At 38.0% G+C, this 12,892-nt stretch overlaps 1 protein-coding gene across 1 annotated transcript in view; it reads right to left on the bottom strand.

Annotated features, from left to right (window-relative positions):
• Positions 1-3,428: 3,428 nt before the first annotated feature.
• Positions 3,429-12,892, bottom strand: part of mnb (minibrain) — a 72,656-nt gene continuing 63,192 nt past the window's right edge. Inside the window, exons 2-7 of the mRNA XM_018513973.1 lie at positions 9,782-9,950; positions 9,347-9,514; positions 8,978-9,264; positions 8,737-8,883; positions 8,104-8,536; positions 3,429-5,757 (exon numbers count right to left, since the gene is read on the bottom strand). Of these exons, the coding sequence (XP_018369475.1) occupies positions 5,282-5,757; positions 8,104-8,536; positions 8,737-8,883; positions 8,978-9,264; positions 9,347-9,514; positions 9,782-9,914 (1,644 nt within the window). The 5' untranslated portion in view covers positions 9,915-9,950 and the 3' untranslated portion in view covers positions 3,429-5,281. The remainder of the gene's footprint in view (positions 5,758-8,103; positions 8,537-8,736; positions 8,884-8,977; positions 9,265-9,346; positions 9,515-9,781; positions 9,951-12,892) is intronic.

The raw sequence follows: 12,892 nt of genomic DNA, 5'->3' as shown, positions 1-12,892 counted from the left end.
CGTTATTCGTTGACATTTCAAAATCTTCAATGTACACAAATATGGATCAGTACTTGAATTATAGATCTTTTCTTCTTGAAAACAAGAGAATAGGTAACTTTCTATATTACGAAACTTTAAAGTTAAAATAATCGGACCACTCCAAGAGCGTGAAATGTGAAAACTGAATGGTAACGAAACAAGTCGGCGAGTGATTTTAAAATTACATTATTACATATAATAATTATTATTATAATCATAATAATGTTACGACAATATATACACGTTAGATATAAGTTAATTTTCCTTCATTTAGTAGAGCTTTATTATTTTTTCTCATTTTAATAAATCAGCTGGGCAACAGATGATCAAGAAAATTCGTCGAAAAATCGCTTCCGCGCTACAAACGTTTAAAAACATGCGAGCAGTGCGCAAAGACGTCGCATATACTTGTCAGCTATGATAAATAACGATTAAGATACAATATGGTTCGTTATCCTCTTTCTTTCTCTCTCATAATCATTCTATTATATATATATATATATATATATATATATATATATATATATACGCATATGTGCGTGCGTACGCGTACGCAGTAATCGTTTGGAACATGAATTGCGGCTAGCTCTTATACTATTAAATGTATACATCTCTGTTGTCTGCTAATTGGCTTAAATACTTTGCATTTTGCGACAGCTGAATGGAGTGGACAAATTCATCCCGAGACGGTGGCTCTTGAACTCGAAATAAAGCGCGCATGTCGGAAAGCGAAAGGAATCCTAAGGGGAGTTCTCTCATCCTGTTCGCCGGGCTTCCTTTTTCTTAATGAGAGAGGCTGTTTTACATGCATTTTTGAAACATACTCCTTGCGTCCTATCTCTCTCTCTCTCTCTCTCTCTCTCTCTCTCTCTCTCTCTCTCTCTCTCGCGTGCAAACAAAAAAAATTTCTATCTCGCACAGCTCGTTTACCTCGCCTCGCATATTTAATTAGCGTCTTACACGTTCACCATTTAAAATTGCTATTTCTCTCGATTCGAAAATCGTACCCTACCGTGGCTACCCGTGAAAAAATTGTCCCTAAACTTGTTTTGGACGCCGGCGGTCCTTTAATTTCGCTAAAAAAAACTCACGGTCTGCCAAGGAGAAGAGCGACTGGTATAACTTTTACGCGAATCTCATTAGTGACTTTTTTGCGTTGCGTCAAGTGGAAGAAATTCCGGTCGCGCGTTACGGAACAAGACTCGGCTGGCCTTCGATATTTTCTCGTGCATCACATCTTCGAAGATTAGTTTTTAAGAAGATTTATGTGGTCGCGGTAGAAAGAGGAAGACGACTTCGAGCATCTTGATTGATCTTCTCTTTCAACTGACGCCAGCCCAGGTAGTAAGGGGACGTTATTTGTCATCATTTCAACGTAAAAATAACGTTTTTAAAGTCATTTTGATGTCAAAACGACGACAAATAACGTTAGCTTGATACCTGGAAATAAACAGTTTTCGTAGTGTTAGTATAAGAATCACCAAACAACTACGTTGCTGCGTTAGATCTATCTACAGGTCTTTATCTCTGGATCGCATAGGTCTTGGTAGAAAGTATATCTCGAGAATGCCAAGCGGTTGTCGACAGCAATGGCCGTTAATTGATACAATTACGACTTAACTCCAGCGTTACATGTGTATTTTTATCGTCTCATGTGCAGCGAACAGTTTAAAAGTTACGCGCCGGTCACGAGTTCTTTCTTGGCAGGCCGTACGTCGTTAACCAATCAATCACATTACTACAGATAAACGATAATAATAATCATCCAGTCAAAATCAACAATATTGTCGAAAGGAGAACGATGCGCTTCGATGCATTATCAAACACGGCGCTGTGCCCAGGAGTCCATCGTGGGTCGGATTGTACACCTCTCTCCGACGGAGAAGACCGGTACCGAGTACCTTCATACGAGCCATCCCGATGTAAGATATTGTTTCACGCGTAGTCATCCTGTTGATCGTGCGATCGTCATCACGCTGAAGCACAATCGGCGAAATGATTTGAGTTCCCGGGCGAATAAAAAGTAAGTCCGAATGTACAGAGATTTCCGAATGGCGTATCTCTCTGAGAATATTGTGAACACCGTTATTTGCGGGACTAGTGAGCACAGCGTGTAACAAGATGAATTCGGAAGAGGGCACGCGATATATATATATACATATATGTTATATATAATATATATGTATAATATATAATATATACATGTAATATTATATATGTTATATATTATACATACATATATTTTCTTTACATATATATATGTATATACATCGCACATTGTCTATATTTATAGAGCGTACTGATTTTTGCCGTTCAACAAGGTATTATTTGCGAAGACGCCCAGAATTTATCACAGAAAATCCTAAACGTCCCGCCATTTAATCTCTCTACACCTAACAAATCATATTCTGTACAACTTCAACTGCGGAAATTATCAAAAAGGTTATTGAGGTAAGGTGCGACATATCCCGTTTTACGTTTCTTCTTTCTTTCTTTTAGACGATTTTTCGGAGAGCTGCTTCTCTTCTCTCTTTAGGTATTTTATTTATGTCATAGTGAATCTATCTATTTTAAGCATTGCTTTCGAGCTATCTAATCACAACACAGACTCATTACGACTCTTGAAATTTAATGTATCTTAAGCACCGATTGCCGTAAATCTCAATGCGATATAAAAACATTTATGATACAAGTGTCAGTGGGCTTCGTATTCCTATTTATCCGTTGGTGATTTATATATTATTAGATACTGTTAGAAAATTTGTTTTCGTTCGGTAACTTATTATAAATTCGAGTATAACAAACTTCAACATCTGAGTTGCAATATAGAATGTCTCGTGTATATCTCATTAAATCGTATCTGCAAATGTTCTTGTATTGCAGGTGTATAAAAATATACAAATCATTCGAAAGGCCGCACGAATAAAATGATTCTTAGCAGATCGAATGGCTTGTGAAACGTTAGACTTTTCTCAGCTACTCGAAAGTATCTTATATTTCTCATATATTTACAACTAATACAACAAGAATTCAAATCTAAAAATTTCACAGTGAGACTCGTTATTTTTCCAGAAAATATATATACATTGTAAGAATTCTCTTGGTCGTCTAATACCTTTTTTTTGGCCAAGCTCTTTTGACAACAGTCGCAGTCATGCAGACGAAATTGCTTTGCCGCTGCTTTATATTTACGCATTAAAATTTTCGTACAAAAAAGATATCGCAATTAAAATGTTAAAGATGACGGTTATATTGAGAATTATACATGTAGCTTCATTTATCGGAGACTACAAAAAGACAATTAAAATTAGATGTAGAACATCTTAAAATAATTTAATAAGAAAAGTTTAGTAAATCAGTAAAGATCCGTCAATAAAAGAAAAAAATTTATTACACACTATTGCCCTATATATAATATAATAAATGACATAATAAATTATTTTTCAAATCTTAAAGTCTCCGTTCATGTCATCTTCTTTTGTGTGTGTATGGAAGAGTATAAAAAGCCGCAAATATATAAAATATACCTTATAAACAGACTTGGTATTTCCATATTTTGCTATCGCGATTACAGAAAAGCAACATGCATAATTCTTTAAGATTTCTTTCTCTTTACAGCATATATCATTATTATTTTCTATTAGTCATATTTTTTTTTCTTTTGTAACATCTGGGTGGTATAGGGATTATGGTTGCATTTTCATGGTCTGCCTTCAGGTACTATACTACACTTACAATTGGTAGTTTCATGACAAAATATGATTGATGGTAATAAGAAAGAAATTATTAGTTTCTATTTTTGTTCGTCATCTAGTCTTACAATACATAAATGATAAAAAACAATCACATTTTTTAATCGAGATTTAAAAAATTTGGCCGAATAAAAAAAAGTAGAGTCTTCTATATAAATAAAGGGGCTACATTACGATTGGTGCGAATGGCATAAGCGCAGCGACCATCAGGGCAAAACGGCAAAAATCAATGACGATTGGCGTTGGAAACATGTGTATGCGAGTATGCGCGTATTGTTTATTATAAAGTATCTAAGTTCTTTGTATGATTATACCATTCTTGATCTCGATCTTACGTGTATGCTGCTTTTTAACTTTCTTATTACTGCTTTTTTAATGTATAAATATGTATTGTTGTTAAGCCGCGCAAACCTGGTTTGTTTAAAGTCCTTGTTCAACAACAAACTGACGTTTGCAACATCCTTGTCTTCCATTAAAGTAAATAAAAGATTCGAGTTTACAATGTTTGTGTATGTTTTACCTCCTCACACTTAAAAGCTAAACCCTAAAGCTGCACTCTTATCATTCACCTAAGTGTATTGTACAAATAACTAGCAGTCGACGCGACTGTTTGCTCGCAAGTACTTGCTAAACCGTTTACATTCGTGACATTGTGTATAAAACTCTATTTGAGTACATGCTTACATTGGTAATTCTTACTTTTCCTTCTTTTTTTACGCGGTAATAATAGTAATTATCACTTTTTCGCTCTCTAGGCCACACAGTTTGGTTGCCGAAAGTTTTCCGCTTAGCCGTTTTTGCTAAAAACTGCTAAGAGTGTCTGTGGAAATCGGGCAGGACCCGAGAGGCCAGCTGGGTTCATCCTCACTAGACCATTACTGTCTGTCCATGCTCGAAGCTTTCGTCAATCTTCCGTGTTAGACACATATACCCACTTTCAACATAGGACCAGTCAGCTTGATAAAAAATATGAAAATTCAGCAACATAACAGAAATAGAGATTTCCTCTCACTCCTTCCTCTATTTTTCCTTCCATCGCATTCTTTTCTACTCGTTGGATTTCTCATACAGTCGTTAATGCCGCCGAGCTTAGGATATTTTTTTTTTTTCGTTTCTATGATCTCTTGATATACAGAGAGATTTGGGCTTTGTGACTTGTGATTATTTCTTGGATTTGCCGGGAAATTTCGTTTATATTTTTCAGAATTGTTCAGCCAAACCAACGTGTCCGAAAAATTTCTTGAATCCACTGCCGAAGTTGAGGCTAATCGCGACACCGTGATTTTTTTCTTCTTATTTCCTTTGACTCTATGATGAGAAAGCAGCATCGGGGAACGACTTTCAAGATGTTTACATGCCATTTTTTCGTTCTTTTACCGTTTTTTCGTCAATGCCACGATAACATCATTCAAGGCATGCCGTCTCCGTAAATTAGCTACTCATTTTCTTCACGGTTTTGCGTTCGCGACAAGCTGTATTGTCCACCGTCAGTTGCCCCTCCTGCTACTTTAGTGGATAGCGACTGGGCTCTGTTGGACGCATACCCCGACCATTGGGCTATCTTCTCTCTCTGGATCTCTCTGGTTACCGGACGACACCGTTGACGGCTGTCTAACCATACCGTGTGTATCAGTAGACGAGTAGCCGTAGTTGTAGAAGTTCTGCTGCTGAATCATTGGTGAGGTCATCATCGCAGGCAGATGGGGTATACCAGGAATAATTAGGCTATTGTACGATCCAAGAGAGCTCTGTATCAGGGAGCTGTCCATGGATTGCATGGACATCGGGGCGGACGCGGGCACCCCAGTGGCCGACGTTGATGGGTAGCCCGTTGTTATGGTACGCCGACTGCCCGTGTGACGGGGCGAGGACTCACAGTCCATGGGCTGGTAGCCACCACCAGGGAGACTTGATGCTTGCATCTGCTGCAGACTACCGCCGCCGCTACTGCTGCTGCTGCCTTGTCCCGACATGGTTACCAGTCCTGGGACATCGAAAAGAAAAAAGTCAGTAGAGGAAGTAAAATAGCATTTTCTCGCGATATAGAGATATATATATATATATACACACTAATGCCATAATCATCCACGAAAACCGCTCTAGCTCTTACAATCGAATAATCACTAATATGGGAATAAAGATAAATAAAATTTCAAACGTCTACAGGGACATTTGCAGGCAATAATCTTCACCGCTACAATTTTTTTTTCACGCACATTCGTAAGAGCGTGACGATACATTCTTTAAATTTTAGATAAGTATCGAATGTTATTATTTTTTTCCCATTCCCATAAATTTATATAAGCTAATTGGACAAATATTTGACACGCGATTAATTACGAAATTGTTGATCTTAATTTTTACACAAAGTTTCTATGCATTTTATTTGCTGCAAAGTGTATACTTGTAAAATGAGAGAGAGATTCGCCAAAATTATTCAAGTAATTATATTGAATTGTTTATCGGCATATAATCGCGCAATCGATTTGCATCATAATCTTCTTTTAATTATACAGATAATAAGTTAATGTGCAATTGGGGTTTTACATTAGGCAAACTTAAGAAAGAAGGATATATAATAGTAAATGCATATATGTATATATATATATTACTGATATGGACAAGACTTATTTCACAGAAACGTTACAACTTCATGTCCCATTTACAGCATTGCACTTGTATAAAGTGCACGATGCAAGCAGCTAAAGCATGCACAAAAAAAAACTAGAAGACAATGATGTGAGAGACTTTTCTACAAAACAGAAATTCGCTTAACACAGATGCAATACTTTTAGTTGGAATATGTTCTGCAATAATCATCCCGGACAACATTCGTGTAAAACAATTTGTCATTTTTAATCACAGCGAAAACAACACGAAAAACGATAAAAGAAAACATATTCCAGCAGTGACATGATGCTATTTTCTTTTTTCTTTTTTTGTCCTTATGTTCTAAAATATATTCATCAAAAAGGACAGTCTCGTGTTATAATGAATAATTGGCCTCACAGTAGACGTTAGTCATACATCGTGTATTAATACATCGTGTCGATAAAGTAAGGAGGCACGGGCTAGCAATATCAATCCGTGTCCCAAAAGGGAATACCTTCAAGCAAGCAAAGCTTCGCGCAATACATTCGAGGCCAGGATATGATTTATTAGGGACATCGTTAGTCTTTTAGCGTGTGTAGGATTGTTTGTTAGATACAGAACTTACTTATGTTAGTAAGTAAGATTAGGGTTGGGGCCTAGGACAGGTCGTCGCCGCCCCGCGGATACGACAGTCATCGAGCCACGTATTGTCCCCCCATCATATCTACGGGCAACAACAAGTATCGTTTAGTTTGCGCAGAAAATAAAAGATATCATTAAAAAAGGGGGATTATGATTGATCGCGGAATCACAAGTGTACGTATATTTCACAGCATAATTAACCTTTATCAGTACAGAGCAAATATATCGTCTAGATATCACCTATAATAATTACTCGATAATCACAGTTTTTAAGAAAAACATAACAGTTAAAAATACATCGATTTAAGAGATTGTAAAAAAAGATGGAAAATTTCTTATTTTCTGCACAAATCAAAACCTTCCTAAACTCTCAATAGAACTGTCCGTCTTGAGTTTCTGTTTATATCTACCTTATGTTCAATTATTCAAAGATAGTCAATAACAGCTCAGATATCATTAGCCATGATCAAATGCATCTTTTCTCTTTTAAATCGTTCACAAAAACGATTTCAAACGTTGGCAATTCCTGTAAGCTTTCAAGTAATCTATTGTAGCCTGAACAGAACATGTGAATGCAATTATAAATATTAACCTGCCTCTTAATTATTACATTTATACAAAACTATCTATATAGATAGTGAATAATGAAAAAAAGTCATGACTTTTCTTTCTATAGCGGCACCCATTTGCTGAGAAGACCGATTCAGAGGAAACTATGGATTAAATGTATCATTAGGTGAAGTAATCAAATATGATATTAATAATGAATGATGAATGAAATCAAGCGACATAGAGCCATACTTTGATAGTAAGATCATATTTCTCGCTGCAATTAATCGTTTAAGGTACAGTTATTGTGACATAATGCAAACCTGACACGTTTTCAACTTTAGCTTATCGTTATTTGAATTGTGATCACCGTGCGACACGGAATTACACGGCGTGGGCATGGATGAGACAATTCAACATTGAAAACCTGTCAGCTTCGAAGAAACTCAGATGTGAAGCACATAAATGCGTATTCGGTACTTCTCTCCTCTATGTTACACAGTGATTCGGCAAAATGAGATGACGCTAAATGGTTAATCGGACTTACCGTGATCCTGGCTCATCGACACCACTGCCGGACTCGTGCTCGCGCTATTGGCAGCAGCGACGTTCGTGTTGGTCCCCTCATCGGCTGTCCTCTTAAAGAAGTTGTGCTGAAGTGCGTAATACGGCGTTACCCGTGTCTTCGGATCGAAATCCAACATCCGTACAATTAGGTCCTTAAACTTGAGATAATCGGACATCGAATGGCCCGGTTCCCCCATTCTCCTGCCGCCGGGGCCACCGCTTTCGACACCTAAAATATCGTGTAAGCGCCTCGTGCCGGGAGGTTTGTATTTTTTACCATCCTTGGACTTTTTCAGCACGTACGAGCCATCCGTGGAGACTTTGTCAAAGTACTTCCGCGCCTTGTGCGCTTGGTCCAGTATATGTTTCGGCGGCATTCCTAGTACTTCTACGATTTTATTCATTTGATCGACCTGCAAATCATAAGAGAAATTCCTTATGTTGCCAAACAGAAATCTACATTATATCGAACGTAATATGCACTTTCCAATCAGATAAACCTTTTGCCATGTGAATGTATCTTAATACGGTAGCGTCTCGTACTAGTAATTAATTATCGAGAGCTACAAATTCAATATGATTAAAAACAATTTATATAATGGTCGGTCTTTACCTCGTTGGCCCCACTAAACAGAGGTTCTCCCGTGTGCATTTCTACTAAAATACATCCCAGACTCCACATGTCTATCGCGAGGTCATAAGGTATTCCTAACAAGACTTCCGGAGATCTGTAGAACCTGGACTGGATATATTGATATATCTGTAAACGCAAAAAGAAAGGATGAAAGGCGAGTGAAAAGGACCGACAGATCAAACGCGAATGTGCGCTAATTAGCTCTATTTAAAACACCCACTCTTTGTCCAAGTTGACACGAGCTACCGAAGTCGACTATTTTTATCGCACTTCGTTTGGGATTGCACAAAAGGATGTTTTCAGGTTTCAGATCACAGTGAATGATGTTCAATTCCGGCGTAGACAGGAACAAGAGGGCAGTACACAGTTGCTGTGCAAACTTTCTTGTCAAGTTCAATGACACTCCTCGGAAATTCGTATTTCTAAGTAGGTCATATAAATTATACGATAACAGTTCGAATACCAGACATAAGTGATTTCGCCACATAAAATGCCTCTTCAGTTTAACTGTAATCAAAAAGAGAGAAGGCGTTAGGCGTCACGTCGCGCGATATCTCTTAACTATAGCACACAGTTTATTCTGGCGCACCTATATAATACTTGTTGTCGGTATCCGCTCTGTTCATCATTTCCAATAGCCTAACTTCGATTTGCGCTTGATTAAGAAAAGGCTTCTTGTTCTTGATGATTTTTATTGCCACTTGCGTTTGCTCTTCGTGGTCAAATGCTTTCACTACTTGGCCAAAACTGCCTTTACCTGTAAACAGAAAACATATAAATATGTCGAATAAATAAGTAGAATAAATTCAATTCGAATAAATAAAATCAATTTGAATAAATGTAATATTTTGATTAAACAACAGTTGTTAAAAATAAAATATTATTGATTACGTATTTAAAAAATATATTCAAGAAATAAAAATTATCGATTACATCATCGGGGGAGGGAGGGGGAACCATCGCGATGTTATATTTGTTCGGTAAATACAATTAATCCGATATTGCTCGTCTTTTTTCGTCTTACCTATTAAAGAATCGATCTCGTATCGATCGAGGAACTTTTCCCCATTCTTGATGATATAATCGTGATTATCGTCATCCCAGCCGTCGTTGTAGAGTTTCCTCTCCTTCTTATGCGAACCATCTTCCCCTTGCATCTGCTGTGCTCTTCTCTTCTTCTTCGCATAGTAAACCTGGAAAAGAAATTAACGAAATCAGTCGCTATACGTCCTCGATATATAACTGAAAGTTTGACAGAATTCTATGCTCCATATGAGTAACAGAAACATTCAAGAAAATTATCGAAAAATAAATTAAATAACTACCGAAACGCAATGATCTATCGTATCGCCATTATTTCTAATGCTGAACTTTTTATCACCGATCTCTTCTCCCTCTTGTTTTCGAAAATGCGTGAGGGTGAATTATAAAAATTTCGCGTTTATTCGAATGTTATAATGTTTTTTTTATTTATTGTTAGAATATTCATTGGGGTTATTTTATGTGACGTATCGAATCCTAAAACGAAGTTTCTCTTCGTCAAGTCGTGACTTATGTAATCGACGTATTCATCGGGGAAAGGTAACTGAGCTTGGACAATCGACCAATTGGCCCAAAAGTTCGTGCGACCCGCTTATCTTTATCAATCCGCCAGACCTAGCAAACGGGGTTACATAACGAGCCACGCGGCCAGAGGTTATTATTCGCGCATGTAGGCTGCAGGTCCATGACGTTCCGCGAGATGAGGGGAGGGGGAAGGAGAGCAGAGGAAGAGAGAGAGAGAGAAACTGGCCCGATCGATCGCTTAAATTTTTCCACGATGTATAAATTGCTGAAGAAAACGTAAAAACTCGCGTTTGCCACCCTCCTCTTCTCCTCTTCCCCGCTCCCTCGATCAAACCGGTGCCGCGAATAGTCTGCGTAAAAAAAAGCTGAATCGTATAATTCGCCGTAAATATCCTCGCGTCTACGGGACGAGAGGAAGGTAGTGGAAGAACGGCGCGCGACGCAAGAGGGTGAAAGGGACGCAGAAGGGCGGGGGAGGAGAGGCAAAAGGGAAAAGGGCGCAGAATCCGATCTGCCGCCTCCGTCCCGGGAATCGATATGCTCGCGACCACGTGAAAACCACGCCGTTGAAAAGCGATGGTCGGTCGTTTTCCATGTAAAATCCGACTCGACGCCGCGCGTGAGGACGATCGACGATCGACGGCGACAATGATGGGGCATCCCCCGCGAGGATCTCTGATCTTCCGTGAAAATTTCGCGAAAAAGCAAAGGCGAAAAACGCGGAAAGAGGAACGGAGGAGGCAAGGGAGGAGGATGGGCGAGAAGGCCCCCGCGGATCGGGCAGGATGGTGGTTGGCACGCCTCCACCGGGTCATCGACACGGTGATGGTCAGCGCTGTATCGGCGTCTACTAGTTACAACACTCTATTTCGGCATCGATTGTACCGTCGAAGAAGTACGAGGAGCACTCGGTTCTACCACACCACTGCCGTCCCTGCAACGGCGGCGGCGGCGGCGCGGCTAATGAACTCATGCCGACACTTTCGCGCGAACGGAGAGGAGGACGGGGGTGCCGAATCTGAGCCGCGGTCCCGGAAGCGCGGAATCACCGATGGTGCACGACAGGCGGCTTATTTTTGACTTCGACTAGTCAAGCCTGTCAAAGCTTGAGTTACAAAAGCAATCGGACAGGTACCGTCAGTTTGATTCGCCACTATGAAAACCGTGGAAAAACACACAGAAAGAAACACTTTGCTCCGAACGTCTTGCACTGCGGTAGGAAATTTTCTTGACGCCTTGTATTTGGGTATGGTACCCAATTCGATTGTTTGTACACGGAAAGAAAGAATTTGCTGAAATATCTAAAAATTTAGATACACAATTCTGAAAAGAATTTCATTGGATCGTCAAAATAATTAGAAAACTCAACCATGATGAGTATTCCAGCAATTAATTTGAACGTCCTACATAAAATAATTACATTTTGATAGCTCAACAAAATTGTTTTCAGATCTGTATCTACACACAAAAAAATATTATTCTATTGCTAAGAAAAGTGATTACTCAATTTACTTTGTTTTCTTTTCAGAAAAGCAATGATTATCTTCAAAAAACTTACTACAAATTTTAGAGAAATTCTCATTATTGTTATATATTCAAAATATAAGAATTTATTTTCTTTTAAAAAATATTATAAAATCGATTGAAGAAATCGCTTTATATAATAAACAAATTGATTTTTATTTTAATTTAATAATCTTGATTAAAGTATTAAACTTTTACTAAGATTCAGAATATATTTTGAATAAATGTGATGCTTATGACGAACTTATGATATAGGATTGCGGATACACGATAACTCTTGAAATACTTGAAACAAATAATTATTACTTGCGTATAGTAAGATTTTTTGTGTAGCTAAATTTTTAGATACTTCAGCAAACCATTCATTCGATGTAATTTTCATAAAAAGTAACATATTATAAAGATTTTTTTTCAATTGAAACGCTAGACACGGAAAGAACATAACCAAGTATGTACCTTTATTAATGAAAGACTATAAACAACGGAAACAGCATTGGAAAAAATCTGACGTGTTAGAGTTAAAGTGACACCGATAAACAACCAAATGTATGTACAGACGGTACCAGGTATGCCTTAACACCTGAAATTGTACGAGTATTGGGATCATAATCCAAATGCATTATGATCCCAATACTCGTATCCCAATACTGGCACCGTCTGTACAACAGTTCTCATTTAAGATTTATGAAAACTTTGCAAAAAATTAGTCGGGGTTTCCAGTAAATCGCTAGCATCCGTATTAAATACCGTCGAAAGGTCTGTTTGCAAGTTTCAGAAATATCGATTACATATTCTCTTGTTATAGGAAGAATTTAAACGGTTTTAAACATCGTACATGTCTCCCGGAAACTAGCATAAACGTAACTGATCAGTATATCACTTTCACGGTTTTTAAATAGCGCCTACTATTTTTAGTTAGTCCACAAATACAGCTGCTTAAAATATCATTTTTGAACAAATATATTTCACTGTTTTAATTTATAACAGTTTCTATTATCCCTCCCCTCCATTTTCTTTCTCATTCTCTCTCTCTCTCTCTCTCTCT

Source organism: Trachymyrmex cornetzi, unplaced genomic scaffold, assembly GCF_001594075.2.
Source record: "Trachymyrmex cornetzi isolate Tcor2-1 unplaced genomic scaffold, Tcor1.1 scaffold482, whole genome shotgun sequence".
NCBI lineage: Eukaryota > Metazoa > Arthropoda > Insecta > Hymenoptera > Formicidae > Trachymyrmex > Trachymyrmex cornetzi.
The sequence above is the reverse complement of the archived record's forward strand: the minus strand, read 5'-3'. Positions and strand labels throughout refer to the sequence as shown.